At 34.9% G+C, this 27,299-nt stretch overlaps 1 protein-coding gene across 2 annotated transcripts in view; it reads right to left on the bottom strand.

The window, feature by feature from the left end:
- Positions 1 to 26,771, bottom strand: part of C6H4orf17 (chromosome 6 C4orf17 homolog) — a 33,052-nt gene extending 6,281 nt beyond the window's left edge. The window contains exons 1-8 of one of the 2 annotated variants that reach the window (XM_074275527.1): positions 26,696 to 26,763; positions 26,517 to 26,574; positions 19,013 to 19,242; positions 16,965 to 17,153; positions 11,780 to 11,844; positions 9,222 to 9,353; positions 2,540 to 2,621; positions 366 to 549 (exon numbers count right to left, since the gene is read on the bottom strand). In XM_074275527.1, the coding sequence (XP_074131628.1) occupies positions 366 to 549; positions 2,540 to 2,621; positions 9,222 to 9,353; positions 11,780 to 11,844; positions 16,965 to 17,153; positions 19,013 to 19,139 (779 nt within the window). In that variant the 5' untranslated portion in view covers positions 19,140 to 19,242; positions 26,517 to 26,574; positions 26,696 to 26,763. Of the gene's footprint in view, positions 1 to 365; positions 550 to 2,539; positions 2,622 to 9,221; positions 9,354 to 11,779; positions 11,845 to 16,964; positions 17,154 to 19,012; positions 19,243 to 26,516 lie in introns of both variants that reach the window. The other variant, XM_074275526.1, reaches the window with a different exon arrangement.
- Positions 26,772 to 27,299: the final 528 nt, after the last annotated feature.

Below are 27,299 nucleotides of genomic sequence, written 5' to 3'. Positions count from 1 at the left end.
CAGGAGGACCTGAGTTCAAATCTGGTCTCAGACACTTAACACTTCCTAGCTGTGTGACCACTTAACCCCAAATGCCTCAGGAAAAAAAAAAAAACAAAACAGATTTAAATCTAAAATGTCATAGAAGTTAAATAAAATCAGTTATAGAAGGTTATGCTGTGAAATAGGTATCATAAATATTTACTTTAAAAAAAATAGCTAAGGCTTTAGGTCATATATAACTTTGTGGTCTATAACTTTGTGATTCATAACTATGTGATCTGTGACTTTGAACTCTGACTTCCACAACTTTTCTCATTACTCCAGGCTTTCACTAGTTGACCATCACTGGTAATCTAGGCACTTTATGATGGAACATTAATTACCTATTGACTTTAGGCATCTCTTCCTTGCTTGAAGTCTTGCTCTCTACAAGAGGAGTCATGCCAGTTTTGACTAGAGAAGATGATTTCTCTTTTCCAAATTTCTTTTGGAGAATGGGTTCCCGGTTTTTCAACAAGTTGATCTCAGAGATTTCTGAATGGATCAAAGCTGATACCCACTCTTTTTCTGATTTGAAAGGGAAAATAAAGCTGCAGTTATAATTGTAAACTCAATATAGTATTTCTCAATATACAATTTCTCAATATATAATTGTAAACTCAATATACTATTTCTACCTAGATCCTTGTATAAACTATTTTCTGGACCACTATACTAAATCTTAGTTTCTATAATTCTGTATTGTGATAGTGTGCAGAGTAGCTCACACCCCCAAAATCACTTTACTCTTGAACCATAGAAGGGGATCATAGATTTAAAATGGAAGGAATCTTGATGTTCAAGTGAATCCAACCTCTTCATTTTACAGATGAGGAAACTGAAGTTCAAAATGTTAAGTGGCTTAAGTGACAGGATCTCACAGTCAATAAATGTCTGAGATTCCAAGTCGAATATTCATTATTCATTCCGCCTCACATAATATATTAATGACATGGTAGTGCAGAAGGCACATAAAGGATACTCCCTTTCCCAAATGTCTCCCCTGAAGTCTGCCATTTTGTTTGAAATTCCCAAAGAGGAATTGAATAAAAAGTAAGGAGAAGCCCAGGACTGTAGGTTATTGAACCAAAATCCATGTTTGGATTTGCTGTGCAGTCAAGATCAGGAATCCATAAAGTTGCATCTAAAAGATGAATCTAAAATGAGTTTAGTGCCTGTACAGGAATAAACAGAAAAATTAACTCAGATAACTGCACCACATTTTTCTTCCAATATATTTCTTAATTAGGGCTGGAATTGGAATTAGCACATGAGTGGGAAACAGTTTATAAAGTTCAGGCAAATAGTTACATCTGACTGAAGGAATGAGACATCAGGCAATTCCTAACAGATGGTCTCAACCACCCAATTCAGTTAGACTGTTTCATTATTCTCTGTTTCCTAGAATCATTAAACTACTATATAAGACCTTTGATAATGGAGTCCAATCTCCTGATTTTTACATATGAGGAACCTGAGGTCTAGAAAGCTTAATTACTACCGACTCAGGGATTGTTCTACTATAACATGTAAGCATTTTTTGTGTAAGTATATCTCAGAGTGAGAATATTACCTTAAAGGATTTTTATATATCTCCTAAAGATATGAAGTATGAATAATTGACATATTCACTAAGTGATTAATCTATGCATAGAATATAGTTAAGGTATGCCCAGATATGTTAGCATAACTAGCCTACAATCATATGCATGCCATATTGTGAAGTGCATATCAGACCACATTAGGATCAGCCTGCCTTGTCTCTTGTCTCATCTGTGATCTCAAGAAATGAGGTAAAAACAGTGGACTGACTGTCATTACTTTGGGGAACTGAAAATTACTTTGGTGGAATTAGTTCAAAGTCAGAGTCTGCAGTATCCATAAAGTGATCAAAAAGTGGGTAATGTCTGTTAGGGTAGTCAGCTTGATTTTTAAAGTGGGAATTTAAAATATAAAAACCACAGTTTTTAAATACCTAGTAGGTACTTTAATAAATACTTGCTGCTTTATTAATGGAATACAAAAAGAAGTATTGCTGTCAGAGGTGCCAGATATAAAGTACTGTATTAAGTTTGGAGGTAGTGATGTCCCAGATTAGAATGACATCACTGAGAATGGAAAGACAAAGTGGAATTCAAAATTTTTAGAAGAAAGTATTGATAGGAAATGTTGGTTGCCTGTAGGGAGATGAAGAAGAGGGGCAAGTCAAACATGGACAATTGGGAGAATAGTGACAAAGACTTTGAGACATTGACATTTTGATTTGAGGAGAAGATGCTCATGTGGACATGAGACATGTTGAGTAGAATCTAGCAATAAGCATCATTTAAGCAGACGAACATGTTATCCTGGAATACTTCTTGGTAGTCCAGACTACCCTTAGGAATCCTACCAGCATCCATATAAATTCCTGATAGAGGAACCAAGTTTTCCTAGCTTTTAAGACCCTCTTAGGAAAGAAAGCACCTCATGGTTTCTGAATAGCTTACCTGAAGCATTTAATGTTCCTGCCTCTTACCTTTCACACTTGCTTGGAGTAGCCACTCTAGGAGTTCGGCCAGGGAGTCAGTTTGTAAAATTTCACACAGCTTTGACAAAATCTGAAAGAAGCACGTTTGTGATGTGGTGAGGAATATTCATCTAGTGAGTAGAATTTATCCTGGGCTATTCTACCAATAAGTAGAGGCATCAAATATTACATATCTGACAGAATGAAGCTTTTCGAAGTGGACTGTTTCATTTTTGTCTGCATATTGCCAGTGCCAAGCACAGTTCTTAACCTGGACTCTGGAAATTTGCTCTTTTAATACTTTGATAGCTATGTTTCAATATAATTAATTTCACTTATAATCCTATGCATTTTATGCTCTTAAGAATATTATTTTGAGAAGGGCTCTTTTGGCTTCACTAGACTGAAAAAGAGATCCATGACACAAAAAGGCTAAGTATTCCTGCCCTACTACATAGTAAGTAATAGTAGTAACTACTAGTTGCATAGTAATAACTAACTACTTGGTGCTTTATTGGTTGTTTTTTAAAATAATATTTTATTTTTTTCCAATTACATTTAAAGACAAATTTTGACTTTCATTTAAAAAATTTTTTTGGATTCTAAATTTTCTCCTTCTCTAAGACAGTAAGCAATTTGATATAGGTTATATATAGTAATCTTGTAAAACATTTCGATATTAGTTCATGGTGTGAAAGAAGAAATGGACCAAAAAGGAAGAAAAAAGTGAAAATAGTATTCTTTGATCTGCATTCAGACTCTATACTTCTGTCTCTAGATGTAGATAGAATTTTCCATCATGAGTCTTTTGGAATTGTCTTAGATCATAATATTGTTGAAAACAGTTAAGTTAATCATAGTAGATTATTGCATAGTATTGCTGTTACTGTGTACAATGTTCTCCTGGTTATGTTCATTTCACTTTGAATCAGTTTATGTAAGTGTTTCCAGGTTTTTCTGAAATCTGCCTGCTTATAATTTCTTAAAGAAATTGAATTCAAATAGCACAAATTGTTCAGCCATTCCCCTAATGATGGACGTCCCCTCGATTTCTAATTCTTTGCCACCACAAAGAACTGCTATAAATATTTTTGTTCATGTAGAGTCTTTCAATTTTTAAAAAATATATATTTCTTTGGTATACAGACATAGTAGCATATTGCTAGATCAAAATCATAAAAGTTTGATTGCCCTTTGGGCATGGTTTTAAATTAACTCTCCAGAATGGTTGAAGCACTTTACAACTCCACTAACAATTCATTAGTGTCTCAATTTTCCTGTATCTTCTCCAGCATTTAGCATTTTCCTTTTCTGTCATATTAACCAATCTGATACATTTAAGGTAGTACCTTAGAATTATTTTGATTTTCGTTTCTCTAATAGTAATTTAGAGAATATTTTCATATACCTATAGATAACTGAGTTTTTCATCTGAAAACTGCCTGTTCATATCCTTTGACTATCAGTTGGAGAATGGCTTGTATTCTTAATAATTTGACTACATTCTCAATATGTTTAAGAGATGAGGCCTTTATCAGAGACACTTTAACATTGTTTATATCTTCTTTTCTGCTAATCACGACTGTGTTAATTTTATGTAAAACATTTTTAATATAATCAAAAATTATCCATTTTACTTCTTGTAATTTTCTCTACCTCTTGTTTAGTCAAAAGTTGTTTTTCCTTTCTCCAAGGATCTGATAGGTAAACCACTATTTCCTGCTCTCTAATTTGCTTATGGCATCACTCTATGTCTAAATCATGACTCCATTTCAACCTTATCTTGTAATAGGATGTGAAATATGTTGATCTATGCTTAGATTTCCCAACAGTTTTTGTTAAATACTGTGTTTTTATACCAGAAGTGAGTGCCTTTGCATTTATCAAATACGGGGTTGCCATAGCTATTTACTACTGTGTCTTGTATGCCTACTTTATTCCACTGACCTATAATTCTATTTCTTCTTCACAAGTGATGAATTCATCTTTTCATTTTTTATATTGGTAATTTGGTTTTCTTCTATTTTATTGGGTTTCCCTCATAAAATCAGCTCTAGTTTTACTTATTAGTTCAATGGTTTTCTTATTTTAAGTTTTATTCATCTTTCCTTCTATTTTCAAGATTTCTAATTAGGTTGTTAATTGTGAGTTTTTAATTTGATCTTTTTTCTAGCTTTTTTAGTTGCATGCCTAATTCATTGATCTCTTTCTCCATTTGATTGATATAAGCATTTAGAAATATAAAGATTCTTCTAAGTACTGATTTGGCTGCATCCCATAAATTTTGGTATGTTGTTTCATTATTGTTATTCTCTTTGATGAAACTATTTCCTTATTTGTTCTTTGATCTACTTATTATTTAGGATTAGATTATTTGATTTCCAATTAAATTTTAAGCTATCTTGCTGTGGCCTTTTGTTAAGTGTAATTTTATCACATCATGATCTTAAAATATTTCATTTAATTTAAAATTTTAAATTTTTATTTAAATTTATTTTAATATATTTTATATAAATTTATTTTAATTTAAAATTTAATTTAAATTTTTTCATTTAATATTTCTACTTTTCTGTATTTGATTGTGAAATTTCTATGCCTTAATACATGGTCAGTTTTTCTGTAGGTGCCATGTACCACTGAGAAAAAAGTATATTTATCTCTATCTCTATTTTATCATATCTAACTTTTCTAAAATTTTATTCACCTCCTTAACTTCCTTTTTTGTTGTTGTTGTATATTTTGTGGTTAGATTTATCTAATTCTGAGAGAAGAAAATTGAAAACCCCCACTAGTATAATTTTATTCTCTATTTCTTCCTGTAATTCATTTTACTTCTTTATAAATTTGGGTGCTATGTCATTTAGTGCTTAGATGTTTAATACTGATATTACTTTATTGTCTATGGTACCTTTTAAGAAGATGTAATTTCCATTTTTGTCTCTTTTAATTAGATCTATTTTTTTTTTTTTTTGCTTTTGTTTGATTTTTAAACTCCTTTTTAACATTCTTCCATGAGTTCTTTTTAATCTTAAATTCACTTTCTGGTTTGGGGGGGATCTTGTCCAAAGATGTTTTGACATTGTTGTCCTTTTCTGAGTTTGTGTCTTGATCTTCCCTATCACCATAATAATTTTCTGTGGTCAGATTTTTTTTTTTTTCAAAAATCTTTTTTGGTCTTTTTCCTTTCTTTTAAATTTTATCTTTGCTCCTAGGGTGAAAGATGCATTGTCTCAGGCTTCTTGTGCCAGAGGTAACACTAATTATGTGATGCTGCATTGATGTTGCCCTGAGGCCCATGGGGGTCCCCATGTCTGGTGCTCTGTTGAAGGGGTGGGATGAGGATGTACTGCCGAAGCTGAAGGAATCTGGAAGTTTATCTGTTGCTGATCCAGAGTCCCAGTGCTGCTATATGCTAAGGCCAGCAGGATGTTCCTGCACTGGTGTTTGGCTATTTCCCTAGGACTACGCTGAAGCATGAGGGGATCCCTGTGGATTCCACTGCTGATAGATTTCTGTTTGCCTGGCTATGCTGAGTTATGTGTGGGGTTCCAGGGCTGGTGCCTGCCCATGTGCTTAGGCACCTGTATATTTGGTATCTACCTATTGCCTGGAGCTCTGCTGAAGCATAAAGCTGTCTGATTCAAATGTAAACAACACATTGTAGAATTCTGCTTTTTAATTCACTCTGCTACCCATTTAAATTATGTGGGAGCATTAATTCCATTCACATTCACAATTATGATTATTAATTGTCCTTGAGGATACAATTCTTCATGAGAGAGTTGCAGAGATTTCTGATTTCCTTCCAAGTCTCACAGACGTAGAAATGCCAGTGAGGAATTTAGGGGAAAAGGTAGTTGGAGTGGCCATAGTGGAACATGAAAGATTATATATATTTGAGAAAATGGAAAAGGAAAAGGAAAAATTTCCTTGTTGAAAGTATATGTCTGAGAGAACATAATTGGCTTCATTTTGCTGCTTTTAACCTCTGAATGAACTGCATGACCAGCTGCAGCAGCTGGTGTCCTTCAAAGTTTTCTTTTCCCCTTTATATCAAAAGACTTCAATTGGTTTATTTTTTTTTTAAAGAAGGCTTTCAGAATTTCTAAAATGTTCCTTTCTCTTACCCAGCTGGTAGCTTTCTCTAAATTAGCAAAATTAGTTATACTAACAAAGACACAACTCTTAGATATCTCCTATTATTATTAACCAGTCATTTCCAAATATCCGACTCTTTGTGATCCTATTTGGGATTTTCTTGGCAAAGCTACTAGAGTTCCTTGCCATTTCTTTCTCCAGCCTATTTTATATTTAAGGAACTAAGGCAAACGGGAATGAGTGACTTCCTCAGGGTCACATAGGAAGTAAAATAATACTAGATTTGAATTCATGAAGATGAGCCTTCTTGATTCTAGGCCTGGCAACTGTCTCATATAGTTAAAACAAACATACTATTTTTTTCCTATGATCAGCTGTTGTATAATGAGCAGTCATTATAGTAGGGATTTTTTGTTGTTTCAAAATGTAAAAATATTGCTTGCTGAATTGTGAGTGATGCATTCTCTATCAACCACTGGTAAAGTTTCTCACATTTGGATTATAATGAAATCTATCTACTGCTTCATGCTGGCTTATTGTTTTCATTTAGCAAATTGATAAGAATATTCCTGCAGCAATTCTGGTGATCTTATTTGAGGTGCTATTATTATAGCTATTTTTATCTGTGCTATTATCACCATTTACAGATGAAGAAACTGAGGCAAGCAGAAGTTAAGTGATTTATCCAGGATCACATAGCTAATAAGTGCTTGAGGTTAGATTTGAATTCAGGTAGTCTTAACTCTCCAATGTGTTCATTTTAAAATATTTTTCATTTTGTACTAGAAGTTAATACATGATTTCTTAAACAGTCCAGGCTAGAAACTACTGTCTTTCTGAATTTCAAGTGAATCACCATATATTCACTTTCTTTATGAAATTCTAGAATGTAATTTTTTTAAATCTTTGCTAATTATCAGCAGGATATCTGAATATAATATATATGAACAATATACATATACACTCACAAATGAAAGCTTTGTTGTGGTTTTCTTTTTAGCAAGACCTTTTATGTATTTGATGAGTACTAAAGTTAATGTATCATTTTTTAAAATAATTTTAACTGTCTATTATTACAACCAGAAATATAACTATATCCTGCCTTAAGATATGATTGGTGAAACTTGCTAAATTTCTTAAAATTGTAATTTTATTTGTTCTGAGTTTTGAATTCAGATATACCTGTTTAAATTATTGTTAAGCTAATAATGATTAAACAAGTTGTTATATATAATTGTGGTTTTTTAAAAATTATAATATCTTTTTATTTTTAAAAGTACAAAGATAGTTTTCAGCATTCACCCTTGCAAAACCTTGTGTTCCAAATTTTCCTCTCTCCTTCCCCCCTTCCCCCCTTTCCTAGGCAGTAAGTAAACATTTAACATGTGCAGGTTAAACATGTGCAATTCTTCTAAATATTCCACATTTATCATGCTGTACAAGAAAAAAATCAGATCAAAAAAATTAGAAAACAAAAAGCAAGCAAACAATAAAAAAGGTGAAAATACTATGTTGTGATCTACATTCAGCCCCTATGGTCCCCTGTCTGGATGCAGATGGCTCTCTCCATCATAAGTCTATTGGAGGTGGCCTGAATCACCTCATTGTTGAAAAGAGCCAAGTCCATCACAATTGATCATTGTGTTGCTGAGAATGCTAAATCATCCACAATTCTTTATCATACAAGATTGTTATTACTATTGTACAATACTTTCTTGGTTTTGTTCACTACTATGCATCAGTTTATGTAAGTCTTTCCATGGTTTTCTGAAGTCATCCTACTTGTCATTTCTTATAGCACAATAATATTCCATTACAATTATATATAACAAGCACCTCTTTTTGTAGTGGCAAGAAACTGGAAATTGAGTGGATGCCCATCAGTTGGAGAAGGCTGAATAAATTGTGTTATATTATTGTGATGGAATATTATTGTTCTATAAGAAATGAACAGAAAGATGATTTCAGAAAGGCCTGGAGAGACTTACATGAACTGATGCTAAGTGGAGTTGAACCAAAAAATTTTTACATAGCAACAAGATGATTATGTGATGAAAGAAAGAACAGATGAATTCTGAGTGCAAATTGAAATATAATTTTGTCACCTTATTTTTTTCTTTTTTTGTAATATGGCTAATATGAAAATGTTTTACATGATGCCCCAGTACAATTGATAGCATATTTTTTGCCTTCTCAGTGGGCAGAGGAGTAGGAGGGAAAGAGAGAATCCAGAACTCAACATTTAAAAAGAAAAGAATGTTAAAGATAAATAAATTTTTTTTAAAAAATTAAATCAATCAAATCTGAAAAATAACATAAGAAAGCAACTTGAACAAAACCTCTTAGTAAAGCTGAGTTACTTTGTATGTATTTTTATCTAGTTTATATATTCCTGTATAAATAAATGCATAAAATATCTACTCTGTTAGAATGCATGCTTCTTGATGTCAGAGATTATCATTTATATCTGGATCCTCAGGGTCTGGTAGAGTGCCTAACCAATAGCAGTCACCTAATAAAGATCTGTTGATAGAATAATTGATTTATTTATACATTCTTTGATTACAATCACAATGCTAAATATGGCTCTTACTTTTATTTCCTGATCCAGATAGTTTGGTATGCAAATTGTCTTGCTTCTCATTTCCTTCTTAGAATGTTCAGAGACCATAAGACTTTTGTTTGCTTTTGAATTTGAAGGATGACTTCTGCCCCGGAGCTCTTCCTAAATCAGAGACATAATGCTATGCTATTATGACATCTTGCCTGCAGTTAACATTCATGCTAAAACTACAGAAAACATATGACTAACAAAAGATATATACATGAGTGAATATAATGAGGGAAAGGAAAGGGGGAACCCCATTTCTCGGCGCATAGATAATCCCATGAGGCGCAGTGTCCCCTGTAAAATGAATTTACAGGCCCAAAAACCTAGATTGATAAATAAAAGGTTTATTGTAGGAATTTGGAAGTAAAGTTCAGTTAGAAAGACACCAGGGCCAGAGGTGACCACTGGGCGGGCAGGAACCCTTACATGGCTGGAAGGATACCATGTGTTGGCTGGGGGGGCTCCTGCAAAGAGAGGGCTCCAGCTCGTTTCTTTTATACCTAGAAGATGATGGGCGGTACCCCTAAGTTCTTGGCGGGCTTTTCAGTTAGCTCAGATCTGGTGAGGGCTGGGGGAAGCTGAGCTGATAGTGGGGCTGGGCCCGGATATTCAAAGAGTGCCTTTGACCAGGATTTGTGAATCAAGGTCAGCCTGGGTTGGGCAATTAGAAAGGAATCTTAAAGGGACCTCAACCCCCATCAAATACAGACACATAACTAGTCTTGAGGTGGATAGAATGATGCATTATTTGGACTTGATTTTGACTTTAGCTGTATGACTTGTGGCAAGTCATTTGACCACTGTCTGTGCATAGTTTCTTCATTTGTAAAATAGGACAATAATAGCACCTATCTGCCAAGGTTATTGTGAAGATAAAATGAGTTAATATTTGTTTTTTTTTTTTTTTAATTTTAAATAATATTTTATTTAATACATGCAAAGATAGTTTTCACCATTTACCTTTGCAGAACCTTATGTTCCAAATTTTTCTCCCTCTCTTTCTCTCCCCCCTCCTCAAAACAGCAAACAATCTGATATAGGTTAAACACGTGCAATTCTTCTAAATATATTTCCATACTTGTCATGCTGAGCAAGAAAAATCAAATCAAAAGGAAATCAAAAACATGAGGAAGGATAAAAACAAGCAAGCAAAACAACAAAAAGTTGAAAATATTATAGTTTGATCCATATTCAGTCTCCATAGTTCTTTCTCTGAGTACAGATAACATTTTCCAACACAAATCTATTGGAATTACCTTGAATCACTGATGAGTTAATGTTGTACAATGCTTTCCAAACTTTAGTGCTATGTAAATGCTAGCTATTAATGTTGTTATTATGCTAATTATTACTATTATTAATACAGATGTTTCCTATTTAAAAGCACCAAGAGCCTACTAAACCAAAATCACCAAATTAATTTGTAGAAAGTAGCTAGAATATACTAATCATACAAATGACTTTATGACCCATGAAAATAGGCTGTGATTCTGGAGAAAATTAGGAAGTGGGGACTATATCTATGTTTTCACATATTTAGGAAATTCCCAAGTGAAAAAAAACTCCTTTCTCCAACACAGTTGTGTACCTTCTCTTCAACTTTTAGTTGTAGAAAATTATATAGAACATTGAGCGGTGAAGTGAACTTGCTGGAATCACACAGCCAGTATGAATTAGAAGGAAGATTTCTTTTTTTAAAAAGAGAGTAATCATTAGGGTGATAATGAATTGCAGATTATGAGACAAACTATGGAAGTCCTCTGAGTCTGGACCTAGTATTGTTTCCAAACACACCACGCTGCTTCTCTTTTTCTTTTTGATGCTTTGTTCTCCAGTCCCCAAAACATAAATTTTATCTTACTTCTTTCTATGTGTCCCTAGTTTTCCACTAATGCAATGGCTATATTGCCTTAGCAGTATTCTGTAGAAAAATATGTATTTTTATTTGCTTTTCCCAAATTCCAAAGATCAGGTACTACAATGAACTAGGGCAAATCATATAATTATTTTGCCAAGATGGAGGATGATAATAGCTGTGTCTTGAATTAATTTGAGGAGGAAGTCTTTGGAGCAAATTTTCCCTGTTTAATACTGTGGATGAGAACCTCATTAAATGAAGTTTTAAAATATATGATCCTTTGGGTGGTTTACGAGGACAATTCTTATGCTTAGCTGATTATTTATATAAGGCAACAAGTGCTGTCCTATAAAATATAGTTAGATAGATACATTATTTTTCATAGAAATGAGGGCTTGGGAGTATTCCCTCTATGCCTCCATTTCTATAGTAGTTTGGTGACAAGAGTACTATGCTAGAAGTTAGGAAATTTGGGTTCTTAAGCTAATTAGTTATGTGGACTTGAATGAGTATATTTATAAAAGGATTAAGCATGTAAAAATAAGTTAATTTTGTTACTATTATTAATCACAATTAACAGTCATTTGTTCCTTATTAAGTATTAAGAAAAGTATGTTAGAGAAAATGAAAGACTAATAATCTACAGATAACTGAACATAGATAGCTGGTAATAGTTTCTTGCCTTTTTAATCGTTAAAGCGCCATCACTGAGATCATCAAAGAAGTCCTCTGTTTGCTTACAGGGTTCTGAAATTGAATTAAGGACAAAAACAGATTTAGGTCAAACCGTAAGGGGATTTTGCTCTTATCTGTCTCCATACCTTCACAGATGAACTACAGAATCAAATACCCAGTTGCTCTGGTTATAATGGATCCCCATAAGTAGCACCTTGGGAGGGAGGATTCTGGAAAGATGGCAGAATAGGTCAGCAAATTTCAAGTTCTCTAGGTTTCCCTCACAAATAGAACTAATTTGTGCCTCAGGGCAAACACAGACTGGTGAAACATCAAAATAATTTGAAGTAGAACAGAGTTTTCTTGCTGCAGCCCAAGAAGATCCAAAGAAAGTTCCAGGACAGGATTAACTAGTGTGAACTTCACAGAAACACTGAATGAGAACCCCTGGGATGATTTGAATGTGGCTGGAGCCTCAGCGGAACTACAGAAACTTTCACCTCTGGGACCACATGCAGAGTCTGGGACCTGAGTCCAGGAAGACAAAGAAAACCTCTGATTAGGAAGCTAGGCCCAGCTATACTGCCGAGGTGCTGCAGAGTGAGAAGGAACCAGTATACTCTGTAAGTGCAGAAGCAGTGGGACAGAGACACTATTGGCTGTGGACACTTGAAGGAAGGGGAAGCTCTTGGTTTGGAGCTCCAGATCAGAGGGGAGAGCTAAATTTTAAAAAGCACCATCCCCTTATTCAATGTTTAAAAACATTACAGTAATACTTCTTATTTAAAAAAAGGAATTGGCAAAGAAGAAAGTATCCAACTGTATTAACTTATGGGAATAAGGAAGACCAGGGTTCATTATCAGAGGAGGACATTGATGTAAAAAAAGCTTCTTCTACCCCAAAAAGTACATTAAATGACTCTCTGCTCAGAGAGAATTTATAGAACTCAAAAAAGATTTTTAAAATCCAAATGAGAGACATCGAAGAAAAACAAACAAAAAAAAATGAAAACCATCCACGAAAAACAAGATTATGAAAAAAACCTTATAGAACTAGAAAAAGAGATATAGAGTCTTAAAGATGAAAATAACTCTGAAAATTAGAATTGGGCAAGGGGAGCTATCGAGATCAAGAAATAACAAAACAATGTAAAGAATGAAAAAAAAATAGAACAGAACGTTAAACATAAGAAAAAGAACATCTGAAGAACAGATCAGAAAGAGAAAATATGAGAATAATTGGATTACCTGAAAGCTGTGACAAGAAAAATAACCTTGACACAATAATGCAAGAAATAATGTAACAAAATTATCCTGGAATGATAGAACATGAAGGGGAAAGGAGAAATAGAAAAAAAAAAAAAAAATCCACTGATTATCACTTCAACAAGATTCTTTGTAGAAAAACATCAGAATATTATTGCCAAATTTTGAAATCCTTAGATCAAAGAGGAAATTTTGCAAAAAATAAGAAAAAAAAAAAACAATTCAAATATGCTGGAGCTACAATTAGAATTATACAGAACTTATCAGCAGCCACAATAAAAATGGTCCTGGAATCATATCTACCAACAATGAAAAGAACTAGGCCTGAAGTAAAAAATATCATATCCAGCAAAATTATCCATAATGTTGAATGAAAAAAAAATTTTCAGGATTTTCTTTTAACCATACCTGAACTTAATAGAAAATTTAACATATAAAAGCTAATATATCCAAGATTAATTTCAAGAAGTTAATATGGACAAATCGTATTTTTTTACATAGAAATGTATCCAAATGTTTAAGATTAATGTCGGTAATTGGGTAGCTCAAAAGAAAGGTTTATACAAATGAGGCACAGAGGAAGAATAGATGCAGAAGCATTAGAAAGGGGAGGAGAACTCAAAAAATCTATTCACATTGGGAATGGGTCAAATAGGCAACACTACATGTGTACCATGAAGTCTATAGCACCCTCCAAAATCTATAGAGAAATAAGGAGGAAGGGAGATTGGAAGAGGAACTAAAGAGTGGGGGAAGAAGATAAAAGAGGAATCTATGTGGGAAGAGATTAGGTAATAGTAAGGCAAGTTAAGAAAAAGAATTAAAGTAGAAGAATTAGCAGGAATAGGAAAGAAGAGATATACACAAATGCTACAATATAGATCAGAAGCCAAATTTGTTAGGAAAAAAAAGTATGGCTAATAAACAATGATCTTAGACAAAGTTGAACTCTAAGATTCAATCAAGAAATCAACATTATATGTCAATTATGCTAATATTATTTTAGATACATGTTTACATATAGGTAAATGCTCATATATGTGTGTCTGAGTATATGTAGATATGTGTGTATATGTATATGTGTGTGGGTCTGTGAATGGGTGTGAATGTATATATGTGTGTGAATGTATGTATTTATTAAATATATCTGTGCTTAAATATAGCCTGCTTAGGGGACAGCAGAAGGTATAAAAGAGGGGAAAAAAGAATAAAGTAAAAAAGAAGCTCAACAAACATCAAAAGAACAATTTACAAGGAAGCAAAGAAAAATTGGATACTCGCGAATACAATTTCTTCTACTATTATGTATCTTTTCTTCAACTGGAAACTTATTGTTAAATATATATTGAATCCTTCTGTTCTATTTTGTTTTGTTTTATTTTCCTTTTCTGTTTTTCTTTTCTATGTTGTAACCAAACAGAAAATTAAAAACAAACAAGTAGCACCTTGGGCTTCTACTCAACACTCAAGGTGGAACCCCCTTAATAGACAATTTCTCCAAGATTCAAGATTTTTAAAAACTACAGCTCATGAGTCCACATTGAGGTGTTTACCTTTTGTATTCTGCCAGAGGATACAATTGGCTTCCAAATACACAACTGCTCTGAGTTCAACAAGTACTAAATCCAGTGGTCTTTTCTGACTTCTTAGCTTTTCTTATCTTACTTTTGCTACTATTGATTATCCTCTCCTAGATACTCTCTCCTTGGATTTCCATGATACTGTTCCCTACTGTCTGGCGGCTCAATATTCTTTATATAACATCATAGATGCTGGGTTGAAGGGGACCTTAGAGATGATTTAGTCCAGGACTCTTAAACTTTTTCCATTCTCAATCCCTATATACCTGAGAAAGTTTTATGCAACCTCAGGTATATAGATATATAAAATACACATACAAATCAAATATTTACTGATAACAAATCATAATTTAATGACTCCAACATTCATTATGTGACCCCATGTAGGTTTAAACTCACAATTTAAGAAGCTGTGATCAAGCTCAATCCTTTCACTTTACAAAGTCTGGGAAGCTTAATTACTTTGTCCAATGTACATGGGTAGATTGGTATGGGTATACTTCTAACTGAAAGCCTGCATATACTGTTCCATTATCAATATACCATTTTTATTGTATTGGGGTACCCCAGGACTCTGAGATGTATTCTTTTTTATTTTGTCTCTACATTCTTTTGGCAAACTTTTCAGCCCTTTATAATTGATTAACATTCCTAAACAGTTGACTGACTCCCAAATCTTTTTATCTTTCCCTCATGTCTCCTGAGCTCTAGTGCCACATCTCTAAAGTGCTTGTTGGGTATTTCCCATAAACATTTAAAATTCTCATAAATATTTTAAACTCAGTGTATCTCAAACCCAGAACTCATTATTTTTCCATCTAAATTCACTCTTATTTTAGCTTCCTTCTTATGACAAGGACACCACTATTGCTTTAGTCAACCTGTTAAGAAACTTGGAATTGTCTTTGATTCTTCATTATTCCTTATTCTCCATAGCTATGCACAATTCTGTTTCTACATTATTTTTTACATTTGCCTCTTTGTCCCTACTCACAAGATCACCACCTAACTCAAGTCCTCAACTACTTTTTTAAATTTTATTTTTATTTTTTAAGAAATAAAATTTACTTATTTTGTTATTTATATTACCATAATTTCTCCCAATATCCCTTCTTTTCCCTACTTTCAGAAAACTATCCAATATAATAGTGTTTTTAAAGACAAAAAAAAGATGAAAAATCAGCACAAATTAATTAATATATCAAAAATAAGTGTGAAAACAAGTACAACATACAAAAACTAGTAAACTACTCACTATTGCCAAGGAATTAAGTAATGACACCTTCTATCTTTTCTTTTGATTTATGCTTATTCTTTATAATTTTGCCACTTAAACCTTTGATTTTTGGTAATTATTTTCCATCATCATTGTGGTATTGGGCGTGCTGCTTTCTTGCTTCAGCATTTAAAACCTTTTATAATCGAACTTTATTTTATCTGTATAGACATTTCATTCCCTCAACTCAAAATTCTAGCCAAGTGGGCCAAATTGTTGATTACTAAATGTGACATTCTATCTCCTGCTTCTATGCTTACATACAAGCTATTCCCCAAGCATCCCTGTTTCTTTTTCTGGGAATCCATAGCTCCCTTTAAGACTCAATTCAAGCACTACTTACTTCAATGGCTTGTTCTTAATTCTCTTAGGTATTTGTACTCCCTCTCCCATCATTTTTTGGTACATATTTTATATTTGTTTAATTGTATGCATGATAAGCTCTCCATACACCCCATACTTCATAACCCTGGTAAAATGTTGTGACCTTGAAGACCCAGCACAGTGCCAGGGATACAATAAGTGTTTCAAAAACTCTTGTGGAATTAAATGTATTTCAGGAAGGAAAAGGTTGTGCAGAAACTTTAAAATAAGTTTTGCCTTTCAGTACTAGGGAAAGTTTCAAACAAATGCAAAATAAACTAGCTGCTTCAAATACATTGGAAAATAAAAGATTTTAAAAGCTGAAATCAACCCAGAAATATCATATTGTCAAAATCCTAAGATATTATCAATTTCCTCTACTGAAATTCTACTCACATGATTCACTGGAGATTAGAAGTAATGCAAGATTTTCTAAGTCTATGCCTAAAGTCCTAAAGTAATATGAAAATTTATGTTTTATTCAAAAAGTATATTCTATTAGTAGTAGCTGAAGAATATTTCCTGTGGAATGGGGACTTAGCCAATGCAGAATATATTGAATCTTAACCTAACAGAAAAAGGATAATACTCATAAAACCCTAAAAAGTTTCATTTGTAACCTGGCAAAATGTCAAAAAACATGATTTGATTTTTAAAAAATTTTTAATTCTATCATCCACCATGTCATCAAGTCTTTCATGACATACCAGAATTAGGCCGAGGGAGCGGTTTCATTTTGTTTGATCCTGGGTTATGGAAAGATCTGATGTTGTTGGCTGAGGCGACCTTGTTGATTGCTGGTGTGTCCTTATCTGGGCTGGCCAACTGGCTAGCATCATACAATGCTTTAAAGAAACTCTCATCATTCACAGCACAGATGGGTATATTGTTTAAACCTGGATTAGTAGAAAGAAAAAACAAATCTCTAACTTATTAAGATGCAAATTTTCAGGTTTCCTCTATGGGGACAATGACTTATTAATATTCCATCCAAAAAAGGACGTAGGCTTAAGTAATTATAATTGTAATTAATAATGATGATGATAGTTTCCAAAAGTGCTTTAGCAATCTTTTTTTTTTCTTCACAACAGCTCATGAGAAATGGGTTGTTATTATTCCCATTGTAAAAAAGCTGAAAAAACTGAAGTCCACAGAGGTTACATCATATAATAAGTGTCTGAGGTAGTATTTAATCTCAGGTTTTCCTGACTCCTTATCAAGAACTCAATCTATTGGGTCATGTAACTCTTGCAAACTGGATTTCTTTTTTCCACCAATACAGACTGCATCCATTTTATATTTCAGTTGATACTCTTAATGAGGTTCTATGGATGAAATATGTCATCACTTGGTGGTAAACTTTATGATAATTCTCTCTCTAAACTTACCTGGGGATCATCTCAGATAAAAGAAATACATTTTACCATCAGGTCTATACGAAAATATTTAAACAACTACATACACTAACTAATGCAAATAGGGAAGCTTGAAGAATACTTAAAATCAAACAGCCAACTAATCTCTGTCAATCAATCAACAAATATTTATTAAACAATTACTATTTGCCTGAGTTGTGCTAGATTCTAGAGGCACAAAGATAAATATTACACAGCATCTGCTCTCAATCTTAAAACTAATCTGTCAACACATTCTAAATGAAAATTTGGCACATTGTTATTTTTAGACTTAAAAGGGTAGACATCTTAAGAAGAAAACTGCATTTCTAAGTCAAGCAGCAATATCCTCATAGTTTTATTCTTGAAGAATTCTAAGATGCACCTGAAATCTTCCTTTCCTAGGGAGATCACAAGCCACAGGCTTGGGGTGAGGGTGGAAGGCATGGCAGCTAGGTAGTGTAATAGATAAAGCACTGGGCAAGTCACTTAATTTTGATTGCCTTTCAAGAAAAAAAATCACAGACTCAGCTTAGAGATCATTCTAACACCTTTATTTTCTAGTAGAGAAAATTGAACCCTGTATAGGTGAAGTGACTTCTCCAGAGTCATACAGGGAATGAATGGTAAAACCAGATAGAACCAGAAATTAAATTCAGGTGTGGAAACTGCAAATCAATACTCTTGAAACTATACCTTGTTAAAGGATGACAAAATGTTCTCTCTTGCTCCCTCCTTCTGAGCCATATGTATATATGTCATTGAGAACTCTGTTTGCTGGATTCTTTGAGACAATATTCTCATTCAGCCCTGGGACCAAACATGGATCCATTTGATCCCAGCATATCTCTTCATTTAATAAACTATTAAATAGTTTCTAATCTCTATCTTGCTCACTTTTTCCGGCATTACACCTAGTGCCTACAAACACACTCATGTCTCCCTTATCCTCAAAAAAAAAGTTCACTCAAGGTGTTTTTATCCCTCCATCGCCAATAGTTATCATTCGGTATACCTTCTCCCTTTTGGCTAAATCTCTTGGAAAGGTCATCTGCAGTAAATATCTTAGCTTAAAAAGAACAGGGTATCCTTCTGGATCTAGGGCCACCTCTAAATGTTCTGATCTATATCTTGACACTAGACCCAGATAGCCAGAGGAGAGAATGAAGCTGGTGACTTTGCACATCCCTGCTTCACTTAAATGTAATTCACCTGCAAGTCAAGACATTGCCTTCCTAACGTCCTTTTTGAGAACAAAGGACAAACAATAGCAACAGTAAAAGATAGTTTTGCTCTCAGGATTATTAAGCAGCTGAAATGAGCAGTTTGTAGACAGATTCCTTGGCACTAAGTCACCTTACCTTTAATGTGACAGACTCTCCGGGGATGAGGAGTGTGTCTGACTAAAAAACAATTTGCATTTCTGGTCGTCAAAGAAGTATCATGACCAAGTAATGGGTCAATCTGGGATCTGAAATTGATATTCATGTTTGTCTTTTTGTCTCTCTCCAAGTCACCACCAAACTTCCGGGGCCACACACCCCAGATGAGCCCCACTGGAAAAGGACTTCCACACTGGATGGGTCAGACACTGAAATAATAGAAGAATATCGTCATCTTAACTAGAAGATATATGATACATCCTTATTCTTTTTTTTTCTATTTCTGTCATTATTCTTCTTTTCCAGTTTGATGACTGACTCCATATTTTGTAGCACAGAAAAGTTATAGTCTCACTTACCTCTCTGGCAATTTCATTGATAGTACTTATCTGAGAAGCAAAATTTCAGGGAAATCTAGAATAATAGGAAAATTTTTCCTGGGAAATTTGGATATTTGGAGAGAAAGCATAAATATTTGCAATGTGTATCTTTAAAGCATGCTTTGCAGATCTAGTTATTTTAGTGTTACAGAATCAGAAAGGAAATAGTCTAGTGGGACGAACACCATCTCTAAAGAAAAAAGGGCTCATGTTCAAATCCGGCCTCTGATGGATATTATCTGTGACTTTGAATACATTATTTGACTTCTCTCTGGATCTCAATATCATTGCCTGGAAAATAAAGAGGTTTCTGAGGTTTCCTTAATCTTACTAGACTTATGGTCCTGTGAATTCACACAAATTCTGACTTGAAAGGTCATGAAGCCTTATCTACCCACAGAGATGAGTAAATGGAGGTCCAGGTAAGTAATTTATCTTAGGTTACTCAACTAGTAAACAGCAGCACCAGAACTCAAGTCCAGGCTTTCTAACCACAAGTCTGATGTTCTTTCCACTAAAGTACCCTGCCTCTTACTTATTTACTTGTTAAATGATCACTTTGGCCCATTTCATTTAAGAGTATAGCTTAAATATGATAAATGTGGAAATATGCTTAGAAGAATTGCACATGTTTGCTTGCTGTCTAAGATAGGAGGAAAGGGGGAAAGGGAGGGAGAAAAACTTGGAACACAAGATTTTGCAAGGGTGAAGCTTGAAAACTATTTTTAGGGGCAGCTAGGTGGTGCAGTGGATAGAGCACCAGTCTTGAATTCAGGAGGATCTGAGTTCAAATCTGGTCTCAGACACTTAACACTTCCTAGCTGTGTGACCCTGGGCAAGTCACTTAACCCCAGCCTCAGGGAAAAAAAAGAAAAAGAAAACTATCAAACTATCTTTAAATGCATTTTGAAAGTAAAAAGCTACTATGAAAATAAATTTTAAAAAAGAGAAAAGTATAGCTTATTTGGATAATCACAAATTTGCCCGAGTGGCCTTTGTGATGATTGTATTGGAACTAGAGATACAAGTTGCTGATCCCTCCTCATTTTTCATAGGAAAGGTTTATCAATGCTTTCATGGTGCTGCTTCTATATCACAATAGAAAGCTGTCCTAAAAGCATGTCAGAATTCATATTTTATTTGACACTATTCATATATCCTATTTTTTTTTAGATTACACACATAATATAGAAACCCTGCTCTATGTTAGAGGTCATCCTCATCATCTCATCAGAGTGATGTGGTAGAAAAATGTGTCTGATTGCAAAGAAACACAAATCTACAGCATACCATATCTTAATAATGATGTTCTCTCAGAATGAATTATGCATGATTTTTCAATATTCAAGTCTCACCTCACAGATAGGGTGGGTTTTGATCACTGCAAAAACAAAACAATACAACAACAACAAAACAAAAACAAAACCCTCCACAAAACTTAAAAAAAAAAAATACAAGAGGAATTTGATTATGATTTACATAGCCAAGAGCAATCATTTACAAAGATCTTTCAAGTTTTACAAAGTACTTTATGTGGATTGACACAATAATTCTCTGAGGTTGGTAATGTTATTATCCCCTTTTTTTAGATGAGAAAACTGAGGTCAAGTGAGGTTTAAGTGACTATTCTTGAAGTTCCTCCATAGTTCCTCCATAACGAGTCCAAAACAACCAAGAAAATGGACCAAAGTGAATTCTTCTTAGGAGAGTTAATCAGATTGGGGTTGGGATGGGGAACATTCTAGCAAAGGAACTTGAGACAGCACCTAGACCCCCTGATTGGGAGCAGAAACACATGCCATCTGGTAGCTCTGTCGCCCATTATCCAAGCTCAGATTCACAGATCCGGGGTGGAGAGGAGTTTAGTGAGAAAGGAGAAAGAGCCCCAGGATCCCTCCCCCTCCTGTGCATCGAGCAAAGATCAAGTTCCAGAAATTTAGCTGATTGGCTCTGAGTCCAGGAGCAGAGTGGCAGCTCAGTTCTAACCTTTAGCCCTGAGCATGGAATTATCAGGGTAGAAGACTAAGAACAATCATTCTGAAACTAAGACCTCCCAGTGAGCCAATAGTGATGGAATCCAGTGGCAATCCACTGAAACTCAATCACACACCAGCCAAAAGACCCAAACTCAAGTCAAGAGCTTGCAGAGATCAGACCAGGAGGATGGTGAATGATGAGCTCCGTTGATTACATTACTCTTCAAACACTGAAGCATTGCATGTTCACAGACTGAACTGTGAAAGCAGCTGAAGTTCATAAAAGGACTGAACTTCAGACTGTAAGAAGCAAGCAGAGCAAGCAGCTAGGTAGCCCAATGAATAGAGCACTGGCCCTGGAGTCAGGAGAACCTGAGTTCAACTGTGACCTCAGATACATACTAGTTTTTGACAAAAAGTAGATTTATTTAGCAGAAGAGGTAGTTACTTAACTCTGATTGCTCAACACTAATATCAAGTAAAGTCAAGATGTAGACAGGAAGGTTTAAATTCAAATGAAAGCATTATCTTCAGATCGTGAAGTTTTTTTATACTGTTTGAAGTGGTGATCTTTGACTTTTGACGCAGCTTCCATTTATAATCCTCTTCCTAGGTACATGGACCCATTAAGCAGTTAATCAGTTCCTTTGAGAGCAAGCTTTAATGGAGACAAAGGTCAAGGAAATTTTGGTGGTCCTTGGTGACTGAAGAGCCCTAGAGAAAGAAGAAAGATAAGAAAAAGGAGGCTCAAGCCTGAAGAAAAATCTGGAACTTGATTGAATGAAAAAAAAAAAAAAAACACTTTTTAAAATCATTTATTCTTGGCCAGACACTGTGCAAAGACCTGGGAATGCAAAAACAAAAATGAGAGAGCTTTTGTCCTCAAGGGCCTACAATTTTAAGAAAAGAGTACATCTCAAAAAACATAGTGCAAAGTGGACAATGGAATTTTGGTCCAAGAAGTCACAGAGATAGATGATTAGTGGATCTGTCTATTGATCAATTTCTTGATATCATTGCTTTGATTGCTATTCCCAGAGCAAGCCATGGAAAGTGAATGGCCCGAAGCACAGTGATGGTCAGTCAGCCAGATAACTGCGTGAGAGAAAAAGCATGATCTAAATCAAGGGCCAACTGGATAGTATAAACTAAGTGAATTTGCATTCATTCCACTCACCACAGGTCAGGAACTTTAAAGTTGAATGGCTTAATTCCTCCAGAACTAGGACTTGGTTCCTGCAGGTCTGATTAAGACCTGGGTCCAGGTGAGCAGAAACAGAACAAGGGTGGAGCAAATAGTAAAATGGCCTAGGGACTGGGCTGGATGGGTTGTGAAGTGTGATATAAAACTGGGGCTGAGAGAATCTGGAGTCAGATGTATACTTTTTAATTGTTTTACCTGCTTTACAATGTTTAAAAAAGAAAAAAAACTGGAACAAAGTGAATAATTACATCAATCAACTTGTATATAACAAATCCTAGTTTTCACATATTCAAAAACATTTAATGTTACATATGCTCTTTTTTTTTTTTCTGCAAATTTTTGCAATTTGACCCTGACTTTGCAAGTTTTTGACATATTCTTTCCTTCTTTAAGAAAATACACTTAGCAGGATAAATGTTAAGCATATCTTTGATGAGAATCTATTTTTTCCCCCAAATCTAGCCTTCATGGGCTTTTAATGAGTTTTAAATCAGGCAAATTTCTAGGTCATTAAAATATGCTTATCTCCAGGCAGGTAGCACCAAAGATAATGTGCTGAAACCTGAAGTCGGCACACCTGAGTTCAAATTCAGTTCCAGGCTCTCAGTCATTAACTATATTGTTGTTTTTCCTTGTTTTGAAGAGAACCACGAAATCAGGGAGCTAAAGCCATGACATGCAAGTGAATTGGATTTCAGTGAGGTGAGGGTTGTGCAAGGTCACCTGCCTCACTTTCCCCTCCGGAGCCATCTGGATCCAGTGGCCAGATACTGATCAGAAGGACTAGAGATGGCCCTGGATGCAATGGGAGACCTTGACCTTTTTAAGCTCAGGTCTTCAACAGGTCTCAATTTGATCAAGGCTACACCCATTCAGTGGTTAAGGAGGCTAAGTAGCAATTGAGGCAAAGAACCTCCTTTCATCTAGGCCCCCCCAATAAAAAAATCTAAATAAATAAATAAATCTGGGAAGGGAAGACCCTCAGAGTTTCTGGCTAAATGATTGGTATTTGCTGGGCAAATTGTTTACTGTCTGCCTTAGGTTCCTTATTTGTAAAAATGGAGATAATCTTAGCACCTACCTTCTCACAGGGCTATTGTGAGGATAAATATCAGGCAATATATGTCAAGTGCTTTGTTAAATTTAAAGAGCTATATAATAATAAATAAATATTAGATGCATTTCTTAATTTTTGAGACACATAGCATTATGTGAAGTTATATTATAATAAACCATCTCCATGGGGAAATTGGGGTAATTCCAGGAATGATTCTGCTTCTCAGCATATCAATATAGTTATCAAAGGCCATTGAGAGTAAAAATAGTACCCAAATATTTTTTGGGGGATGGGTCATTGTAGAAAGACAGGGCAGCTAGGTGGCAGAAGGCAGCAAGACTAAATTCAAATATGGCCTCAGACATTTAATAGCTGTGTGATCTTGAGCAAATTACTTAGTCCAGAGAGAAAGAGAGAGAGAGAAAGAGAGAGAGAGAGAGAGAGAGAGAGAGAGAGAGAGAGAGAGAGAGAGAGAGAGAGAGAGAGAGAGAGAGAGAGAGAGAGAGAGAGAGAGAGAGAGAGAGAGAGAGAGAAAGAGAGAGAGAGAGAGAGAGAGAGAGAGAAAGAGAGAGAGAGAGAAAGAGAGAGAGAGAGAGAGAGAGAGAGAGAGAGAGAGAGAGAGAGAGAGAAAGAAGACACAGAGAAAAAGACAGAGACAGAGTAACAGAGAGACAAAGAGAAACAGAGACAGATAAGAGACACACAGACGAAGGAAGACACAGGGATAAAGAAAGACACAGAGGATATCTTCAACATAGAAAAGAGCTAATCCAATTCCAATTGATCAATGATGGACAGAATCAGCTACACCAAGAAAAGGAACACTGGGAAATGAGTGTAAACTGTGAGCATTTTTTTTTGTTTTTCTCCCCAGGTTATTTTTATCTTCCAAATCCAATTCTTCCTTTGCAACAACAACAACAACAACAAAATTCAGTTCTGCACAGATATATTGTACCTAGGATATACTATAAGATATTTAATATGTATGGGACTGCCTGCCATCCAGGGGAGGAGGTGGAGAGAAGGAGGGGAAAATTCAGAACAGAAGGGAGTACAAGGGATAATGTTGTAAAAAATGTTATAATTTTAAAATTAATTTTAAAAAAAGTCTATTTGGGAAAAAAAAAGACACAAAGAGAAAGACAGAGACAGAGAGTGGCAGAGAGAGACAGAGATAGATACAGATAGAGAGACAGAGACAGAGGGACAAACAGATTTAATGCCCCTCACTATAACTGTGTTTTATTTGTACCCATACTTCCATCAGTCAGTCAATAAATATTAAATGGGTACTATGTGCTAGGCACTAAGTACTGGTTTTGAAACTCTAGTTTCAAAAGCAAAAGACAGTCCCTATTCATGAGGAGCTCCTAATGGAGGAAGGCAGTGTGTAAAAAACAAAAAAAAACCTTAAAATTGAGGGTGAGGACTGGGAAGGGGTATCCTGTGAAGGTATGATGAAGTCCAGAGGAATGAAGAGCTGGTTATCCAGAGTGATCTCCTTTACATGGGGGATCTGGGAGGAGCCCTTCATTGTCTACTTTCAGGGAGTACCTACGAGATATGAGTTGATTTTGTCTTACAGATTGATGAGGTTCAAGAGCAGATGAAGTCCAGAGGTGTGCAGCTGAATGAAAAATAAAGAAATGTCTCCTTCTTAAACACAGGATCTGGGGAGGGCTCCCTGATTCCCACCAACTCTTTTTTTTGCAAGAGAGTTAAATGGGAAGCACACTATTAGGACTTTATCAAGCACAGTATCAGGAGTCACCCTGAGAACCTGAAGTAGCAGTTTCCCCTATGGGGGACCCAACCTATCAATACAAATGTGGATTGGGGGAATAAGACTAAAGGGGAGGGATGATACATCTGTAACATCTTTCTTTTAACTTGATATTTTAGGAAGATTAGCCATTAAATGGAAGTTGTTAGAAAGTGGTAGTTGTAGTCTCTATTTTATGAGCTAGTCCATATGTATGTATGAACTTGAGATACCAAAGGAGTTTTTCATGACTTTCCCTACTTTTTTGTCCCTGCCTGAAACTGCATATTGATTCACAATTCAAAACACTTAGGGAGTAATTGACTTAGAAGAATCTTCTCTTATGCAAACATGGAGAATTTAATAAGTTATTAGTGCCCAGAAGTACATATGCTACTTTTTCTTCTCTCCTCAAAAAAGTATATTTCCTCTCTGCTGTGCTAAAAGTTCTTGCTAACATTGTAAGAGGTGGGACAGATATGTGCATGCAGGTTTGGAAGGAGAGGGTTGTGATGAAATTTCAAATTCATTTCCCTGTAGAAATGGTGTCAGAAATGGTGATTAATTATACTTTAAATAGCACAAATTCAAATTTCTTGTAAGCAAAAATTTTGTAGATTGGCCTGGGAATCTAATCACCATTTATGATGTTCTTTCTATAGGAAAATACATTCTATATTTCAAATAACTTACTCTTAAACTGCCTTTTGGATTACAACCAAATATTTGTGCAATGAGGATTTTCCACATTGCTTCTTCCCTTCATGTATAATGTAATTCTTTATAATTTAATTTGATAAGTAGATAACTCTTGGAATCCTTAGGAATGTAAAAACAAAGTACATCTTGTACCAAAAATGGGTATGAAATATTCTTCCCTCAGGATAAATTCCCTTTCCCTCAAATGTACTCACTTTCCACTAAAATATGTTCTTTCTAAAGGTGGATTTTAATGGATATTACCTCTTACCCTCTTATGATGAAACTATTTCACCTTCTCTTCCACTGGAATAAAATCTTTCCCTCTGTATCAGCCACTGAACTGCATTTAAATAATTCCCAAAACGGTTTTAATAGTTAGGAAGTTTTAAAAAAAAATACCTGAGGACAATCCAGAAAGCAGATGGGAATCCTAGCTTGAGCTTTTCTTCTGGCCACTCTGAAAACAGATCAAGATTGTTAAATCGTGATACCTTTCTAGAGCCAAGGCCCATTAAATGGCTAAGACAGACCAGAGGCTGCTGTTCCAAAGAAACATAGGTCACTCTAAATGAACTCACGGCTTTCACTCCAAAGAGCCTGTTCGGCTCTGTGGTTGAAGGGATACCTTGGCAACAAGCTAACATTCTTTGGGTAGGATATCTAGAATCTCTTTACTTGATGTTCTTAGAAGCCTTTGTTACTTGTGACATGGAATGAGATTGATAACAATGTGATGTTGGGTGGTAGTCTTGGTCTACTGGGTTGTAATTACCTAAAGACGGACCCAGAAATGATTAGGGGAAGACCTGATGGTTGAGCACAACAGATGTAGTCACCATGACTCTGATGTCTGGATGCCTTAGTTTAGACACCTGGGGCAAAAGGCCCCAGTTCCCTAGAAAATCATTCAGAGAAACATATACATATTTGAATAGCTGGCAGTCATTCCATTAACTTTAGTGGAAGACAAATGGAGAGATTGTTGATTGAGGAGTGACAAATGGCAATTCTCTCTCCCCAACCTGCCTAATTTATAAGGTCTACCCAGCAGTTCTTGAATTCACAAATGTGTGAGACACTATAAAAAACAATCAGAGACTTTCTAGGTAAAGAAAAGGCAAAAAGATTTATTATGATCTCAGGAGAAAGGATAACTCCCAACAGAGTTGGGAGGTTTTATAA

This window comes from Sminthopsis crassicaudata, chromosome 6 (assembly GCF_048593235.1).
Source record: "Sminthopsis crassicaudata isolate SCR6 chromosome 6, ASM4859323v1, whole genome shotgun sequence".
Lineage (NCBI taxonomy): Eukaryota > Metazoa > Chordata > Mammalia > Dasyuromorphia > Dasyuridae > Sminthopsis > Sminthopsis crassicaudata.
Note: the sequence above shows the minus strand (reverse complement) of the source record. Positions and strands in the feature narration are given on the sequence as shown.